Genomic DNA, 20,923 nt, shown 5'->3' on the forward strand with positions numbered 1-20,923 from the left:
TTGAATTAATGGCACTGGCAGAGGAACACTCAGGACAGCTTAGTATTGGCTACATCTTGTAGTTATTACTAGTCACTCTGGCCACAGCAACTTTTGTAAAGAAAACAATTAATGGTGGCTTGTTCAGAGTTTCAAAGACTTGGTGCATTATTACCATAGCTGGACACATGATGGCATGTGGGCAGACATGCTGCTAGACATGTAGCTGAAGTTTGAAATCTGGATTCCTAGGCAGCAAGAAGACAGACACTGGGATTGCCTTTGACTCTTGAAGTCTAAAAGCATGGCCCTACTAACACACTTCCTCCAACAAGGCAACACCTCCTAATTTTTTCAAATAATACCACTCCCTGATGACCAAGAATTCAAATCTATAAGCCTATGGAGGACATTATTAAGGGACCACAGGACTAACGCTTATATTACTTTATCTGGTAGCAGAAAAGAAGTCAGGCCATATAGATATCTATCTATATCAATTTACCACACCCCTTTGTAACTTAGTCCATTCAAATTCCTTATTTGTGTGCTAGTTAGTCAACAAATAAATCTCATAGAATGATATTCATATACTCTCAGAACACTTTTTCAGTGTTCACAGTTCTCATCAAAACTCATTTTTTCCTCCCCAACATTTTCCTTTCTTGTTTTCACATATTCTGTTAGACCCAAATTGACTGTCACATTCTCTAAAATGACTCAACATCCAAGTAGCTGTATATTCCTTTCTCTATGACCCTGTGATGACTTTCTGGAAATAACATATCCTTATTTTTGAAAGTACTTTGTTTATATTTCTACAAGGATGGGAACTTCCATGAAGACTGACCCTATAGTGACAGATGCACACACACACACACACACACACACACACACACACACACACACACACATACACACACACACGTATATATGTATGCATATAACTATCGTAGAAATAACTCCATGAATACTTTCATTGTGAGAGTGGTTATAGGATATAAAGAGTAATTAATATCCTCATTTGAAAGGAAACCAAAAAGGACTAGTTATATTAAGGACATGATTCTAGTATATCCTTTAGTGAGAATGAAAGCTAGGTTTCTGCACTTAATACTTTCTCTGTTTGCCTCCTAATAACACTTTCTGCACTAATTTCTCTTGCGAAACATAAATATCAAAATTGAATGTATCCCACATTCATATTTCTGAGGGCTTCAAGAATATGAAAGTTAATAACAGGTAAAGGTTGATGCACTAATCTAAGGAGATATAAAATGCTAGATATACTAAATAAAATTGACTAGCAGAAATGTTTAATTGTGATAAGATGTACACCTTTTATGTCTTGGTAGAAAGACAATTTTATGTGAAATTTTCCCATGGAGAGAATAAAAATAAAATATTGATCACTTTTAGCAATTTATGAAGTAGCAGTTCTTTATTCCTTGACATCCCCAGGGAACAGTTTTCAGTACAGTTTTTAGGAGAGATTTTCTTCATTGTCTATTATATTAATACACTTAGGAATATTTTATGAGTAAAAAGAAGTTACTTATAAAACTCTTAAGAGAAAGTATTTTCTAGTTGAAATGACTGAACAATGTACAATCACTTGTCAATGACATATTTTCCATTATTGGCATTTCATTTGCTTTGCTGATGATTTTACAGTTTTATTTATAATACTATATTTACAGTAATATTCATTCTGTTGAAACAGAAAAATAGTTTACATAATAAGTCTCATATTTATGGTATGTATGTGTATCAGTCTTAAAGTACAACAGGCATACAATAGAACACTAGAAAGTATAGAGTCATAAGAAGTATAAAGTTGTAGCACAATAATAACAAAAGATTATGAATTAAAATGGGAGATGACCACTGTGCTGCCTAGTTTTAATTCAACTAGTTGTAGTCCTCTGAGAGTAAGAAACCTAGATTTAGAAAGTGTCCCCAGACTATCAAGCTGTAGGAAAGCCTATAGAGCATTTTTAAATAAATGATTGACATTTTTGGGCTTAACTCATTGAGGATCTGACAGTCCTGGGTTTTATAAAAAAGCACGCTGAACAAGCCATAAGGAACAAGCCAATAAGGAGCACTCCTGTATGGCTTCTACATCAGCTCCTGCTTCCAGGTGCCTGTCCTGTTTGATTTGCTGTCCTGACTTTCTTCCATGATGAACAGTGATGTTGAAGCAAATGCAAAATGAACCATCTTCTCTCCTACTTGCTTTTGGTCATAGTGTTTATCACAGCAATAGTAACCTTAACTAAGATAATCATTTTGAAAAATACTTCTTTCATTAACTGAGAGTTATTAGCTTAATGTGTACTAGTTGTGCTACCTTGCATTTCATTGTGATAGTAATCTGCAAAGAAGACTGGAAACATGTATGTTTACAGCAATTGCAATAGAAAAGATTCAGTACCACATTTTCTGTATCCATTCCTCTGTTGAAGGGCTTCTGGGTTATTTCCAGCTTCTGGCTATTATAAAAAAGGCTGCTATGAACATAGTGGAGCACGTGTCTTTGTTATATGTTGGAGCATCTTTTGGGTATATGCCCAAGAGAGGTATAGCTAGGTCCTCAGGTAGTTCAATGTCCAATTTTCTGAGGAACCTCCAGACTGATTTCCAGAATGGTTGTACCAGTCTGCAAACCCACCAACAATGGAGGAGTGCTCCTCTTTCTCCACATCCTCGCCAGCATTTGCTGTAACTTGAGTTTTTGATCTTAGCCATTCTCACTGGTGTGTGGTGAAATCTCAGGGTTGTTTTGATTTTCATTTCCCTTATGACTAAAGATGTCGAACAGTTCTTTAGGTGTTTCTCAGCCATTCAGCATTCCTCAGATGTGAACTCTTTGTTAAGCTCTGAACCCTATCTTTTAGTAGGGTTATTTGTCTCCCTGCAGTCTAACTTCTTGAGTTCTTTGTATATTTTGGATATAAGCCCTCTATCAGTTGTAGGTTTGGTAAAGATCTTTCCCCAATCTGTTTGTTGTCATTTTGTCCTAACAACAGTGTCCCTTGCCTTACAGAAGCTTTGCAGTTTTATGAGATCCCATTTGTCGATTCTTGATCTTAGAGCATAAGCCATTGGTATTTTGTTCAGGGAATTTTCTCCAGTGCCATGTGTTCAAGATGCTTCCCGACTTTTTCTTCTATTAGTTTGAGTCTATCTGGTTTGATGTGACTATTACTCAGCCATCAAAAACAATGACTTTATGAAATTCATAGGCAAATGGATGGCACTGGAAAATATCATCCTGAGTGAGGTAACCCAATTACAGAAAACCACACATGGTATGCACACATTGATAAGTGGCAATTAGCCCAAATGCTTGAATTAACCTAGATGCACAGAACACATGAAACTCAAGAAGGATGACCAAAATGAGAATGCTTCACTCCTTTAAAAGGGGAACAAGAATACCCGTGGCAGCGAATAGGGAGGCAAAGTTTAGAACGGAGGCAGAAAGAACACCCATTCAGAGCCTGCCCCACATGTGGCCCATACATATACAGCCACCAAACTAGATAAGATGGATGAAGCAAAGAAGTGCAGGCCGACAGGAACTGGATGTAGATCTCTCCTGAGAGACACACCCAGAATACAGCAAATACAGAGGTGAATGCCAGCAGCAAAACACTAAACTGAGAATGGGACCCCTGTTGAAGGAATCAGAGAAAGAACTGGAAGAGCTTGAAGGGGCTCGAGACCCCATATGAACAACAATGCCAAGCAACCAGAGCTTCCAGGGACTAAGCCACTACCCAAAGACTATACATGGACAGACTCTGGGCTCCAACCTTATAAATAGCAATGAATAGCCTAGTAAGAGCACCAGTGCAAGGGGAAGCCTTTGGCCCTGTCAAGACTGAACCCCCAGTGAACGTGATTGTTGGGGGGAGGGTGGTAGTGAGGGGAGGATGGGGAGGGAAAGCCCATATAGAAACGGAGAGGGACGGGTTAGGGGGATGTTGGCCTGGAAACCAGGAAGGGGAATAACAATCAAAATGTAAATAAGAAATACTCAAGTTAATAAAGATAAAAAAGAAAAGATTCAGTTTTTATCAGATAATCAAATGGCATCGATAACTTAAATGCTTAACTACTCTTCATGTATTCTCTTAGTCCAATTGATTCTAAAATATCTAACTTCAAATAGACACATAAACAGATAATATTAGTACTTTAGACAAAGTAAAAGGAAGAACAATAAATGTGTGTGTATAATGATTGAACAAAACTTGTTCTACTTCATTATTCATCAAAGAAATTCACATAAATGCAAAGATCGGGCATCTTCTTGTATTTATCATTTAAAATAAACAATCAGCCATTGAGTTTATAATGCTTTCGTTCAGAGGCCTTTAGTATGGGTATCAAGGCTAAAATGCCAACACTCAGGAGATAGAGGCTGAAATTTCAGAAATTCAGTTTTACCGTAATCTGCATAGCAAGTTCTAGAACAGCTGGGGATCTGTGAAAGAAAAGAAAAATAGAAATTTACACATTCTTTACCCATGCTCTCTAGTATCAGAATATTGAGCACAGTGAGTAGGAAAATAATATTTTCATGTTTAATAAAACATGAACTAAAACTCACATAGTGGCTGTGTGAGTAGGAAGATTATGGTCTGAAGGAGAGGCAAAAAATCTTGATCAATTTGTAATAAGCTATAGGTCAATATGAACTAGATGTCCTAAGTTACTGTTGTATATTAGAGTGTCTATCATTGCTTTACAATTCTGAAAGCTAGAATGGAATATTGTGGAAGTTTCTCTTTTCATTTGCATGTGGGCACATATATGTGTGTATATGCATGTTCACATGGAGTCCAGACATCTAGAGTTTTCTTCAATCATTTTCTATCTTTTTCATTAAAGCAAGGTCTCTCAATTGAAAGAAGAGATCACTTATATGGCTTGTCTAAATATGTAGGTTACTCCAGGAATTCACTCTCTTTACTACTGGAATATTAGATAAGCCATCATGTCTACTTGGCATTTAAGTGGGTCCTAAATTCTATTCCTGAGTTGTGATGCTTGTATGACAAGCTCTTTAATTTCTGAACAAGTTAACAGCCCCAGAAATTATTTACTCTAAAGAAATGACAATATTTGAGACAATAGTTTCCTTTGTCTTTATTTAGATATCATACAACATATATATATATATATATATACATACATATATATATAGTGTGTGTATGTATTAAAATATCTAATGGTACTACATTAATACAGTTTTAATGAGGCAATGAAAACAAATTCAATTTCATAAAATATTTTTGTGGTGTTACACTTTTTAAACAAATGAAACATACTCTCAATTAGTAAAGGAAAGGAGCATGGTATAGCAATGAAATCATCCAATATCATGAGGGAGGTACTGTATGCAATTTTGATAAATCTCCAGAGACATTTACATTGTATATTATAAAATTTTAGTTTGCTTTCATATATGTTATGACATGCAATGAAGTCTGGGTTGCTCAAATAGAGCATTTAAACTTGTAACTATCTTGGATTTGTGTGTATATGTTTAACCTTTGTTACTTTTTTTTTCATAGCACAATTTGCAAACACATTATGATAAAGGGATGTCTAGTCAAAATAAGCACTGTGGACTTTGAGTCAAATGATCATTCTCTAATTTATTTTTCATAATATTAGTTTCATTCATTTAGAGTTTATCTTCAAGTGCAAAAAACAACAAATACTATATGAATTGATTTAAATGTTATAAAATCAATTATTGAGCAATAAGCCACTAATAATCATTCTGGATTTTGTAGCTCTAATAAAATGACTTTCAATAATATTTATCACATTTAAAGTGCTACTATGCCAAAGGAAAATATTAGGAAGTAATTCATTGCAGATTTATTTTCTGGGATGAAAGATTATAATTGAAACAGGCCATTTACTGAAGATGCTTATGTGTTGAACCTCACATTTAGTGCTATTTATACAGTGATACATAGCATTTTGCACATAATGTCAAGGTTTCTATGCTGCCTTCAGTGCTTTGTATATTGAGATCTGAAATTAATTGAAAATAAATCAGTAATCTTTTTCACCTAAAAGCCTTTGGAAAAACTGTCTTCAAATGGCTTATTTTGAAGGTTATTTGCAATGTTTTAAAAACATTTGAGTTGCTTGTGTACTTTCAAATACTCTATTTTGGTACATTTTTCTATTGCTGTAACAAAATTTCTGGGATAAGGATTTTTTTTATACAGAAGGAGATTTTTTTTTTAAACTCATGTTCTGAAGGTCGACCATCAAGTTGCCAGAACTTGTTCAGCTTCTTGTGAGGGGCCCATTACCAAAACGCAAAGGGCACACAGACACTTTTGAGATTGCACTCAGAACCTTTCTTTAACACTTTTGTATATCTATTTCCTGTGATTTGGATATAACCATTCCCAGTAAATCATTGTTTGTCATCAGTGTCATAAGATATTAACAGGTAGTAGTAGCCCACATAGACAAGGCACAAATGATTACTGGGCTCTTGATCCTTTTTCACTAGAACTATTAGAGTCTCCTCTTTTCGAGGTTACAAAAAAGGCAAAGTGATTGTTTATGGGTATTCTTCTATAGTGTGACTACCCATAAATCCTGCAAGAGATTCTTCAGTAGCACAGCTTATTACAATGCAGTTGGGACTTTTAGTGAGAAAGCTGCCATAAATTGTTCAGACAACTTCCTGGTTAGTAGAGCTACCTTTAAATCTGTAATGTTCATGTAATGAACCCCAGCAAACTTATCGATTACTCAATCTCTATAGGAGAAAACCTCTTCTTTGATCTACCAGTACTGTCTCTTTCTTTAGAATGAATAAGAGTTTCTTTACATTTTCATAAGAGAAGTCATAATCATAACCATGGCTTTCTTTTTCCATTTATTTATTTAGTCATTCATTAATTTTATTACCATTTCTATTTTGAAATTGTTTTTTAATTTACATTTCAAATGTTATCCCCTTTTCTTGTTTCCCCACCCAGAAACCTGCTATCTCCCCCCTGCATCTATGAAGCCACTCCCCAATCCTCCCACCACTCATCTTGACATTCTCTTACAATGGGGTACCAATCCTTGACAGGACCAAGGGTCTCTCTTCCCTTTGATGCCCAACAAGGCTATCATCTGCTAAATGTGTGGCTGGAGCCATAGGTTTATCTCTATGAACACTAAGGATGGTGGTTTAGACCCCAGGAGTTCTAGGGGTCTGTTTGGTTGATATTGTTGTTCTTCTTATGGGGTGTCAAACCCCTTCAGTTCCTTCAGACCTTTCTCTAACACCTCCATTGGGGACCCCATTCTCAGTTCAATGGTTGGCTGTGAGTGTTTGCCTCTGTATTTTTCATGCTCTGGCAGAACCTCTCAGGAGACAGCTATATCAGGCTCCTGTCAGCATGCACTTCTTGGCATTGTCTGGGTTTTGTGGCTGTATATGGAATGGATCCCCAGGTGGGGCAGTTTCTAGATGGCCTTTCCTCCAGTCTCTGCTCCATACTTTGTATCCATATTTCCTCTTGTAAGTATTTTTGTTCCTCCTTCTAATAAGGACTGAAACATCCACACTTATGCTCTAAGATCAAGAATTGACAAACGGGACCTCATAAAATTGCAAAGCTTCTGTAAGGCAAAGGAAAAAGATTTTTACCAATCCTACATTTGATAGAGGGCTAATATCCAATATATACAAAGAACTCACAAAAGTAGACTCCAGAGAATCAAATAACTCTATTATACAATGGGGTACAGAGCTAAACAAAGAATTCTCAACTGAGGGATTATTGAATGGCTTTGAAGCACCTAAAGAAATTTTCAACATCTTTAGTCATCAGGGAAATACAAATTAAAACAACCCTGAGATTTCACCTCACACCTGTCAAAATGGCTAAGATCAAAAACTCAGATGACAACAGATGCTGAATAGAATGTGGAGAAAGAGGAACAGTCTTCCATTGTTGGTGGGATTACAACCACTCTGGCGATTCCTCAGAAAATTGGACATAGTACTACCTGAGGGCCCAGCTATACCACTTCTGGGCAGATACCCAAAAGATGTTCCAACATATAACAAGGACACATGCTCCACTATGTTCATAGCAGGCTTATTTGTAATAGACAGAATCTGGAAAGAACCCAGATGCCCTTTAAACAGAGGAATGGATACAGAAAATATGGTACATGTACACAATGGACTAATACTTAGTTATTAAAAACAATGACTTCATGAAATTCATAGGCAAATTGATAGAACTAGATAATAGCATCCCATATGATGTAACCCAATCACAAAAGAACACACATTGTATGTGTTCACTAATAAGTGGATATTAGCCCAAAATCTCAGAACACCCAAGATACAATTCAGAGACTACATGAAGGCTCAAGAGAAAGGAAGATCAAATGTGGATGCTTCATTACCAGTTCTTAATGACAATCTTCAGTTGTTACCCTAGTTCTGTGAAAGCAAGAACCCACTCTCATCAAGTCAAATAGCATTGATTCATTTGGACAATTTCTGCACCCTGACTCAAGTGCCTCTTATTAAACACCAGTTCCCAACATAGCCACATAAATGTAGTATGCTCCACCATGAGTTTTGTTTTGAACAGAATGTATTTAATGCCTAAAAGACTCATTTTCTCTCTGGTGTTTGACAGAGAATATTCATTGATTTGAATGTAAAAAGGAAATGGAATTGCAAATAAGTCGATTTACTTTTAGGAATCACCCTATATAACCCTGAGAAATATTTTTCTAGACTTTCTTGTCAAGCCAATTAAAACCTGACCACTGAAAATATTCTATTTCGTCTTTTATTAATTTGAAAATAATGGCATGGAATTGATGGTGATAGATAGGATCTGTTAGGCTTGAAAAATATTAGTATACTTTTATTTATTCAAATTTGTCAACAAAGGAGACATTTCCACATTACATATTTATGATTTGCATGGTACCCTATGGATAATGCTGAAATTGACCATATGTATGGTAGCCTGTGGGAATAACAGAATTATATAAAAAGAAATTATATTATGAAGGACAATAAGATTTTCCATCTAGGATAGCAGTGATCTGCTCTTTTGAACATCAGTAAAAAACTTGACTTGTATATTCATTTTAATCTAAAGGTAGCATCATTTAGTGTATGTATATATTTCTCATGGAAAAGCAATTCTGCATTATTTCATGTAATTAAGAGAAAGAATGACCATTCATGACTGAAAATTAAATAAAAGATGTTTTTATTTTGAGGTATTTTCATAACAGTAGTTTGATCTAAGTAAATAATATTTGTAGATACATATTTATAGATACATTGGTGTGTTGAATTTTAACTAATAGCAGATTTAGAGAAAATATTTTAGTAATGAAGATTCACTTTTTTTGTCAATTTAACTCAAATAATTTTCAACTTGGGAAAACAAATTACTACATGGTGGCTTTTATAATACTATTTCATAATTTATCAATTAATTTCATAAATCTGTTGAGATTTCTCCCTTTGTGTTTATATTTGTAAGTCAAGACATATCATTTGCATTTGCAGTTTCCTGAATTTAGACTGAAAGAGGAATGAGAAATTTTAGACTTTTTGAGATTGTCCATCCCTTAAAGAATTTATATTTGTTAAATAGTGTTTTCTTGAGTTCATAATTTGGGTAGAAAATAAAATACAAAGATAATAGTCTTAGGGTTTCATTCTGTGAAGAGACATCATGACCAAGGCAAGTCTTATAAGGAACAACACTAAATTGGGACTGGCTCAAAGTTTCATAGTTTCATTCCATTATGATCATGGTAGGAAGCATGGTAGTGTGCAGGCAGACATTATGTTGGAGAAGGGGCTGAGAATCCTACATCTTGATCTTAAGGCAACCAGGAAGAGATTGTCTTTTGCATTCTCAAAAGAGCTTAAGCACCAGTAGCACTCAAAGCCCACCCCCACAGTGACATATTTTCTCCAACAAGGCCACACCTATTCTAATCAGTACATACCTGTTAATAGTGTCACTCCCTGTGAGCCAAAAATTCAAACACATGAATCTATGTGGGCCAAACTTAATCAAACAACCACAGTAACTAAACTGTACTCTTCATTGTTAGGGAGACTTTCTGTTATGAGGATCAGACTCATGTTAGAGAACATAGTAGCTGTAAAAGAATAAATAATCATTTATTGTAAATGAGGAAGAGAAAGGGAAAGGGGGAAAGGTCCAGGATTATATTCGCTAAATAAATAATACCCTAATGATTATCAAGGGCTAAATAATATTTCATTTATTCAGTGAAACTGATTTCAATAGTGTTACTATTTTTGAATGAGTATGGACCTGAACATATCTATGAATTTAGATAAGCTTTTTCACTTAATGCTCAATACCAACTTTACTCAGTTTCAACAATGAGTAAGGTTTAGCAATGAATTTAAAACTAAATTTAAAATAACACCTGGAAGTTACTTTGGTTGTAAAATATAAGCCTAACTATAACTTTTATTTTTCGTATTTTACAATATAGATGAAAGAGAAGATGTTCAAAAGAAAACATTCACAAAATGGATAAATGCACAATTTTCTAAGGTAAGACTATTTATTTTAAAATGAAGTATTTATTGACTTTTTTGAAATGGATTCTAGAACTATAATTTGAAATGTGGATATTATTTTTCTTATGTGTCATCTTAATTTTGGATATTCAAATCTCTAAGTCTCATATTGTGTTTGAATTCATACATATGAGAAGGAGATGGGAATTAAGTTTATAAACCACATGTGCTTGATTTTTCATTAGGGACTCATTACGATATACTCTGTTAATTATATTATCTTTATCAAGCATTTGAAAATATGTGAGTTTTTATTGTTGATAAAATGGTTGTATTTCATCTTTATTTACTTAGTTTGAAAATGCTAGAATAGTTGAGTGTGGGTTTATTCAGACTATAACTAGAATGAATTTTTAAATTTGGTAAATTAATAGATCATTTTCTTTTCTGCAGACATTAATATATACCCTTACTGTTTATTATGCTTCAGTTAAAAACATGATACTGATTGTATAACCTTGGATAATTATAAATGTAAACACAAAGGAAGATTCCAACATTGAAAACTTATGATTTCAAGTGCAATTTAAAGAAGTTAGAAAACTTTGTTGTTGGAATTTCTAACCCCAATAAACCTGGATATAATATACACAATCCAGTTATTATAATTATAAGCTATGTGCCTAGATTGGGCAGACCTAGCACTATACTAACTTATTCCCCAGCTCTTAGATCCTTTGTTACTTGCAGTTTCTCCTGGCTACATGGTTCTGTTAATCATGGCTTCTTTTTCCTCCCTTTCTGTCCTCTCTCTTCCCTTCTTGTCACTCTCTTCTCCCTTTACCTGCCTTCCTCTCTAAGACCTGTCTCACCTTTCCCTTCCACTGCTCAATCACAGGCTCTAGCCTTTACTAACCAGTTAAAATTGGAAGAAGGTTCACATTAGATCACCTGAGTACAATTGACTGCTCATTGGTGACAACCCCTCTTGAGGAAACAAAATTAACCTCAAAATACACACATCAGGACAATCACAACAAACTTGAATTTACCTTTAATTGTACTAGATTTGAACAAATGAATCAAATAGTTTTATTCAATTTTCTTATATTTCATCATGTATATGTAAATAAGTAAATCCCAAGGATCTACTCAATTATTACAAAAGTCAGGAAATGAGCATACAGGAGCAAATCTCTGATCCCTTATATGAAAATGCTTTTTAAGTAGCAAAACTGTGTTAACAGACACTTTACATTTTAGGGGGAGGATATTGAAGAGACTTTTATTTTTTTCCCTCAGTGTCCCCCCCCATTAATTAATTTATTTATTTACTTTATATACCAATTGCAAGCTCCTTCTCTCCTCTCCTCCCAGTCCCACCCTGACACCCTATTTTCCCATTCCTTCCTCTTCTCCTCAGTGAAGGAGAGCCTGCCCCAGGTACCATCCTGCCCTGGCATTTCAAGTATCATCAGCACTAAGCACATCCTCTTATATTGAGGACAGACAAGATAGCCCAGCTAGGGAAAAGAGATTCAAAAGCAGACAATATAGTCTCTGTCAGAGACAGCCCGCTCCAGTTCCAACTGTTGGGGGACAAACATGAAAACCAAAATACACATCTGCTATAAATATGTAAGGGGCCTAAGTTTAGTCTATGAAAGCTGTTTGGATGTAGGTTGGTGATGACCTTTTCCCATTCTGTAGGTTGATGTTTTTTCCTATTGACAGTCTATTCTGCTCTGCTTTATGGAAGCTTTTATGGTTCCATAAGGTCCCATTTATTAATTATTGATCTTTGTGTCTGAGCTGTTGATCTTCTGTTCAGAACAGTGTTTCCTTTACCAATGATTTCAAGATTAGTCCCCCATTTTCTCTTCTACTAGAAATACTACTACTTTCTCATCTACAAGAAATACTACTGAAATACTACTAGTGCATTTCAGATTCATGTTGAAGTCTTTGATGCAGTTGGACTTGAGTTTTATTCAGCGTAATGAAAGTAAATCTATTTGCATTCTTTTATGTGCAGATATCCAGTTAGATCACCACCAATTCTTGGAGATGCTTTCTTTTTTCCATTGTATGGTTTTGTTGGTTTTGTCAAAAATCTAGTGTCCTTAGGTGTGTGGGTTTATTTCTGGGTCTTTGATTCTATTCCATTGATCAATTTTTTGATGTCAATGCCATATTACTATTTCTGCAAATTATAGTTTGAAATTGGGGGTGGTGATACCTCCAGAAGTTCTTTAATTGTACAAGATTGTTTTAGTTATCCTGGGTTTTTTGTTTTTCCATATGAAGTTGAGAATTGCTGTTTCAAGGTCAGTAAATAACTGTGTTGAAATGTTGATGGGATTTGAGTTGAATCTGCACATTGCTTTTGGCAAGATGGCCATTTTTTATAATATAAATCTTGCCAATCCATCAGCATGGGAGACCATTCCATCTTCTGATATCTTCTTCAGTTTATTTCTTCAGAGACTTGAAAATCTTGTCATACAGGTATTTCAATTTCTTGATTAAAGTTACACTAAGATATTTTATATTATTTGTGGCTATTGTAAAGGGTGTTATTTTGCTATTTTTTTCCTCAGCCCTTTTATCACTTGTATCCAGCCACCTTGCTAAAACAGTTCACTAGATATAAGAGTTCTCTGACAGAGTATTTGGTGTCACTTATGTATACTATCATATCATCAGCAATAGAGAAAGTTTAATTTTTTTCTAATTGTATCCCCTTGGTCTTCTTTAGCTGTCTTATTATTATAGCTAAGAGTAGAAGTGCTATAGTGAAGAGACACAAAGAAAGTGGACAGCTTGTTATGTCCCCAATTTTGTCCAATTGCTTGAAGTTTCTCTGCATTTAACTCAATATTGGTTATTCACTTGGTTATGTTTAGGTATCTGCTTGAATCTTTGATCTCTCCAAGAGTTTTAGCATGAAGGGATGTTACATTTTGCCTAAGGCTTTTTAGGCATCTAACGTGAATTTTACTTACTGTTTTGTTTATGTGGTGGATTACATTGATGGACATTTGTATGTTGAAGAATCCCTGCATTCTTGGGATGAAGCCTACCATGGTTGATGTTTTGGATGTGTTCTCGGGTTCAGCTTGTATTTTTTTATCAGTGCTTAAAAGAGAAATTGATCTGAAATTCTCTTCCTTTCTTCAGTCTTTGTGTGATTCAGGTATCAGGATGAATGGCTTCATAGAATCTGTATGAAAGTGTTACTTCTGTTTCTATTTTGTAGAATAATTTGATAAGAATTGGCACTAGCTCTTTGAAAGTCTGTTAAAATTCTGCACTTGGGCTTTTTTTTTTGGTTGAGAGACTTTGATAACTACTATTTATCTATGGTTTATAGGACTATTGAAATTTTGATTTAACGTTGGTAAGTGTAATCTATCAAGAAAATCATCCATTTCACTTTTAGTTTCCAATTTTGTGGAGTAAAACCTTTGCAAGTAAGGTCTAATGATTCTTCAGTTTTCTTTTTTGTCTGTTGTTATGTCCCTGTTTTTCTTCCTGATTTTGTTAATTTGGGTACTATCTTTTATAGCAGAACTTTCCCCTAATGAATAAGGATTTGAGGGGACCAATCACTGGGAGAGGAGTAGGCAGGACTTCCAGGTCAGAGAGGAGAAGAGAGAAGGCAGGAAAAGGTGACTTGCTTTTGGTCAGGGAGAGCTTGGGGGACAATATGGAACGAACAGAGCCTCTCGGTTTAGTTGGCAGATCTCCTAGGATTCGCCACCAGAGGATTTAACTTAGAATGGCTGAAAAATTAGTATACTAGTTGCCATGCCCAGCGATTGAGTTACTTGATGATTCTAAACTAAGACTGTGGTGTTTTTCTTCATGCACAACTCAACTGAGTTCTAGAGAAAGGTAGGATGGTGTGGCTCCCCAGCCAGCCACAGGAATTTGGATGTGTGGGGCTGGTGCAGCAGTGACCTGCCATGGGAACTTAGCGAGTCAGGTGGAGAGATTTTGGACCACTGGGTTAGAGAGTCTGCCAGCGTAATATTTACCTCTACAATCACTTTCAGTTAGTTTGGCTAATGTCTTGTCTATATTGCTGATTTTCTCAGAAAAAAAAAAACAGCTCTTAGTTTCCTTGATTCTTTTATTGTTCTCGTTGTTTCTAATCTATTGATTCCAGCCTTGAGTTTGATTTCCTGCTATCTAGCTTTCTTCTATGTGTTTGCTTCTTTTTGCTGTAGAGCTTTTCTGTGTGCTTTTAAGTTGCTAGTATGAGATCTCACCAATTTTTATATGAGGATACTTAGTGCTACGATCATTCCTCTTAGCCCTGCTTTCACAGCGTGAATTGCCTTTCAAGCACTGCTTTCATTGCATCTAAGTTTAGTAATGTGCTTTCATTTCCATTGAATTCTAGAAAATCTTTAAATTCTTTATTTTCTCCCTGACCCCATGGTCATTGAGTGGAGAGTTGTTCATTTCCCATGAATTTGTAGGTTTTTTGTTCTTTCTGTTGTTGTCTAAGTCCAGATTTAATCCAAGGTGATCTCATACATTGCAAGGGGTTATTATTACAATCTCGTTGTATCTATTGAGGCTTTTTTTTTTTGACTGAGTATATGGTAAATTTTGGAAAAGCTTCCATCACATGCTGAGAAGAAAGTATATTTTGTGTTTGGATGAAATATTCTACATATAGCTGTTATATTCATTTGATGCATAACATCTCATAATTTCATTAATTATTTAGTTCTTATTATGATGACTTGTCAATTGGTAAGAGAAGGGTGCTGGAGTTTCCCACTAAAAATATGTGGATTTTGCTGTGTGAGTCATGCTTTTAGTAATGCTTCTTTTAGGAATATGAGTACCCTTGCCCTTGTGGCATATATGTTCTGAATTCAGATATCATCTTGGTTGATGCTTCCTTTTAAAACATGGAGTATCGTTCACATTCTCTTTATTATTTTTGTGTGAAAGTCTATTTATTAGATATTAGAATGGCTGCTCCAACTTGTGTCTTGGGTCCATTTACTTGGAAAACCATTTTCTCGTCCTTTACCCTAAGGTAGTATCTATCTTTGTTGCTGTGGTATGTATCTTGTATGCAGCAGAATGATAGATCCTGTTAATGCATCCACTTTTAGCCTGTGTCTCTTTGTTGAAGAATTAAGTCCATTGATCCTGAGAGATATTAATGATCAATGATTGTTATTTACTGTTATTTTAATTTGGTAACAGGTGTGTGTGTGTGTGTGTGTGTGTGTGTGTGATTCTTCTTTGGGTTTGCTGGTGTAAAACTATCGATTTCTTCTGGTTTCTTGGGTTTAGTTTCCCTCGTGTTGGAGTTTCCCTTCTAATATCCTCTGTAGGAATCAATTAATGGGAAAATATTGTTTACTTGGTTTTGTCTTAGAATATCTTGTTTTCTCCATCTATAGTGGTTGAAACTTCTGAGTATATCAGTCTGGGCTTACGTATCTCATTTCTTACAATCTGCAAGACATCTGCCCAGGCCATTCTGGCTTTTAGGGTCTCTGTTGAGAAGTCAGATATAATTCTGACAGTTCTGCCTTTATATGTTGCATGGCCCCTTTTTGTTGCAGGTTTTAGTATTCTGTCTTTGTTCAGTACATTTAGTGTTTTGATTATTAATATGATGGGAGGATTTTCTTTTCTGGTCCAATGAATTTGGTATTCTGTAAAATTTTTGTATGTTTATAGGCATCTCTTTCTTCAGTTTAGGGAAATTTTCTTCTATGATTTGTTGAAAATATGTTCTGGACCTTGGAGCTTGTAGTCTGCTCCTTCTATCCCTATCATTCTCAGATAAGGTCTTTTCATAGTATCCCAGACGTCTTGCATATTTTGTGGTAGGAACATTTTAGATTTAACATTTTTATTTGACTGATACATACATTTCTCCAATCATATCTTCTATGCCTGATATTATTTCTCCGCTCTCTTGTGTTCTGTTGGTGATGCTTGGGTCAATGGTTCCTGTTCTCTTCCCTAGATTTTCCATCTGTAGGATTCTCCCAGTTTGTGTTTTCTTTATCGCTTTTATTTTCATTTTCAGATCTTGGACAGTTTTATTCATTTCATACACCTGTTTGACTATTTTTCTGTATTTCTTTTAGCACTTTAACCATTTCCTCTTTAAAGTCTCCTATCAACTTTATAATATTGGATTTAAGGTCATCTTCTTGTGCTTTACCTACCTGTCTTAATATATCTAGGGTTTTCTGTGGTGGAATAGCTGGGCTCTGGTAGTGCCATATTGCCCTGGCTATTGTTAGTTGTGTTCTTCCACTAGACTTCAGTCATTTGGTTATCTCTGGTGTTGTCTGGATGTTTCCAGTGCCAATATGATGCTTAGGTCAGACAAACAGAGCCTGACAATGGAGCTCAGGGAAGAACATCCTGTTCTCCTCTGCCGGCTGTTCCCCAGGTGGAACTGAATGTTTCTGTGGTCCTACAAGACTCTGAGAGAAAGGATGGAGAGCTCTGACCTGATGATGTATGTAGCTTAGGGGAGACAGCACAGCTCATCTCTGCTGTGCCTTGTGCCAGATGGACTTGGAAAGCGTGGAAGATTATTTTTAAGTTCAAAGCTTTAGTTGATTGTACTGTGTTGCTAATAAGTACATACTACCCTTTTCTTCTTCCTTTGTCTTTTTGCAAACCATTTGTTTAAAAATTTTTTTTCATTTCTACTATTAAAAAGGCTTTTGAGTATCATTATGGTATTTAAAAGCAAACCATTCCAAACTACACTGAACGTGTAGGCGAGATAGATGCTTTTGAGTTTACACTGACATTTTAAATTTTTGTTCTCACTGAGTTAACAGTTAATGAAATTCCATTAAAGAACTTTAAAAAAAACAGAAACTAGAACATGCATTTCTAAAGATTAAATTATTTTAACTAAGTGAAATTCTGGTGTAATGTTAAACAATAACATAATATCATAGTAGAACACTAAATCAAACTATCTGAAAATGAATTTATAAATATTTAACTATGATTAGTAATCCTCAGAATATTTCTAAGATGTGCAAACACGACTTCTTTATTATCTAATGGTGTTATGGTAATTTATTAATGTTTGAAACAGCAAATAGATACATTTTCTAACAAACATGTATTTAAAAATCACTATTATAAAATATATTTTCTGGAATAATAAATTTAAAAATACTCTAAATATAAAAAGCAACAGAGGTTTCCCTTCCCCCTCTTTTTAAGAGTCTCCCCCTACATCAGGTCTACCGTTTACTATATAATACAGATTGGCCTCAAACTCACTATTAATGCTTCAACGCTAGGATGGCTGAGATTACCAACATGATCCATTACTTGTGGGCTAGTGAATGATTATTCTAAGGCAGGTAAAAAACATCCATTTTCATTCTCAAAATTCTGAACTATGTGTTTTCACTATTGAAATTTAAATGTTCCTGATTTCTACATATTGTTATTCTAAACTAATCTGTTATACAAGACAAAGTATGATAGCTCATCTTCCTTGAGTATTGGTACTGTCTTAGGCAATTAAACACACATCCCCTGCTTTTAAGACACTCCATATTTTAAAAGTCATGGAAGAATCACATACAATTGGCTAGCATCCTCAAATTTAACTCACGCTTAGATTATTTTTGTGCCAAGTGTTCCTTAAGGGTGTTACAGTTGAATCAGGAAAATTATTAGCCATTCCAAAATTGAAATTCTATTGGGATTAATAAGAGACATTTTTGCAAACAAATGAGAAAACTGTTTCAGAAGTAAAATAAGAACTTTAAAAGTATTTTTCACATTCAACATATTTTCCCAAATCCTCATAAAACAGACTGCCTTATACATTTCAAAATTAATGAAAATGAAGAGCCGAAAATGTTTAAAGTAACTTTGCAATATAAATTACTTATATGTGTATAAATATATTCATTTTATATCCACATATACAAAATATTTTGGCACAGGCTTATTGTTCCACTAATGGATTCAGCAGAAATTCAGCCTTGTAGGCTACACAAAATTAATTGAAATTGAATCCTTTTATCTCATGGAATAGACATGGCTTTTTCTATGATGCTAACTAAGTGCTAATGGAGTAGAAGTGGGCATACCATGTGAATTGTTTGGGCATGCTGATTTTAGCATAGAAGGAAGCATTTCTTCATGAAGGGCTAAAATGTGAGCCAATGAAGAAAAGGATATGCATTTTACCTGTAATCTCGGCATTCATAACTAGTATACTAAATCAATGGCCAAATGTTGTTGTACAGATAATTAATTCTATGTTAAGTTTTAGAACAAGAAGAAAAATTCTTAATGGAAAAATACATTGAAGAAAATATGAAAAACAACAAAAAATATTATGTGCTCGTGTCTTAAATAAAATATACTCCTATGAGTATATAACAGTACAATGTACATGAGTACAAAGGTTTATCAGTGAGACATGGAAGTACATTTATAGGATATTTATATGATATTTGTAAATTTTACAGTCATAGAAAAGTGTGTCTTTATTATTTTGTAAAGCCACAGACAGGCTGTTTCAAAGAAATACATGTGGTTAAATATATCCTTATCATATTTGTGTCACTAGAAGCCAGATATGTGTTTGGAGTAAATCCCACCAATTTTTCACTTTCTCAGCACCATTTTAAACTAATCCCTATCTCTTTTTTCTAAATAGCACTTCTATTAACTTGTGATTCCAAAAATTTCTACTAGAATGTGATTTATCACATCCAGTCTATATAGATAAGCAAACAATATTTATCTTAACACAAGCACAAAGCCATTTCACGATAAGATTAATTCAGTGTAAATATTCTTTCCATGTAATTTGTAGATATGTTATAATCCTAAAGAAATGTCTAGTGTTTACTCATGACAAATATAATTCACCTTATAAAAACTTGGTCATTTACTTAGGCTTATGAAAAGAAAGCACAATTTTAAAGTCATCACCAAATGCATATTTTATGTGTGTGAGGACAAAAACAAATAAAGGAATAAAAATATTTACTACTATATCCTTGGAAAATATTATGGTTATTTTCCAATGATTTAGCTGATGATTCTGATCCTTCATTGGATATAAAAACTGTCATGATATCTGCATTCTAGTTACATTTCTGTTTATTTTTTAAAGTTTAATAGGTGTCTTTATGTTTGACCAACACAAGCTAGGTGTGTGCAATTATTTGTTGCATGAATACATGACACATTTATTTCCTTATTTCTGACACAGATGTCTACATCAAAAAGCTAAGGCTCATTCTGTCTGGTAAAGTAGCAGTCAATGATTTTTCATGGTTTGTATAAAGATGCTTTATGATTTACCTTCTAGCCAGTATGAATAACATGACACAAAAATAAGATAAACATTGTGAACCTCTGCATTGTAAGAAGTTTCAGCAGGTAAAGAGACCTGTTGCCTAAAAGCAGGAGGCTAACACACTGCATTCCGTTCCTGGTGCCCAAGTAAAGGTAGAAGATGAGAGCTGCGCCCACCAATGAACCTCCAGATATGTGTATATCACATGATCCCTCCACAGAAACACTTAAAATAACTTAAATTTAAACTTTCAATCTGTAATATAGACTTCTTCACATCACTCCATGTAATAAGGGAAAATATTATACACAACTAATTTTGAAGAAAAAAATTAAAAAAAATTTAAATTTATGAACCTTGCATCATTTATACTCCACATCTATTTATAATAAAACAAACATCATATGAACATTGTAAATAATAAAACAGAAATACTGCCATTTTCTTACTGCTGGAGAAATGTTCTGAATTGAAAGAATTGTTTTTATGTAATTTATGTGTTGCTCTCTCTCACATATTTATTTGTTTTGAGTGCTGTCGTCTGGTTCTTTTGGGAACATGTCATTTAAGTTGTAATCATTGTGCTTATAATTTTGTCATGCTAATGAAATAAGTAAGCATGAATTTTAATTCTACATGATAACATGTAGTGAATTCTACTTCTTTCTACAGCAGCTAGTATCCCTCCCACTCAATCTGACAGCATTTTGCTTTGTTCTTGCTTACACTCCTAACATAATTCAACAGAGCATAAATAGTGTCCTCTTATCCATTCTTCTCACAGCAAAAGGCTTAAGGGCCAAGTGGTCATATTTTCATAAAAGTCCACATTCTGTATCTTGCTTGGAAACAAGAAGTTTTGCAGTGATTAAAAACTATGTCCTTGGTATCTGTCCTCTACAGACATTTAGCAAGGACTTTTATTTTTTAAACACATTATGTGACAGAACTTGGTGTTGAAATCCACACTGTAATTTCCATGCCGTCTTTGAGGAAGGTCATCAAAT

The 20,923-nt window shown here is 34.5% G+C and overlaps 1 protein-coding gene across 10 annotated transcripts in view; it reads left to right on the forward strand.

Annotated features, from left to right (window-relative positions):
- Dmd (dystrophin) overlaps nt 1-20,923 on the forward strand; it is a 2,367,748-nt gene that overhangs the window by 331,597 nt on the left and 2,015,228 nt on the right. For all 10 annotated transcript variants that reach the window (XM_063279795.1, XM_063279798.1, XM_063279800.1 and 7 more), the window contains exon 2: nt 10,543-10,604. In XM_063279795.1, the coding sequence (XP_063135865.1) occupies nt 10,543-10,604 (62 nt within the window). The remainder of the gene's footprint in view (nt 1-10,542; nt 10,605-20,923) is intronic.

The sequence above is a fragment of the Rattus norvegicus genome, chromosome X (assembly GCF_036323735.1).
Source record: "Rattus norvegicus strain BN/NHsdMcwi chromosome X, GRCr8, whole genome shotgun sequence".
In the NCBI taxonomy this organism is placed as follows: domain Eukaryota; kingdom Metazoa; phylum Chordata; class Mammalia; order Rodentia; family Muridae; genus Rattus; species Rattus norvegicus.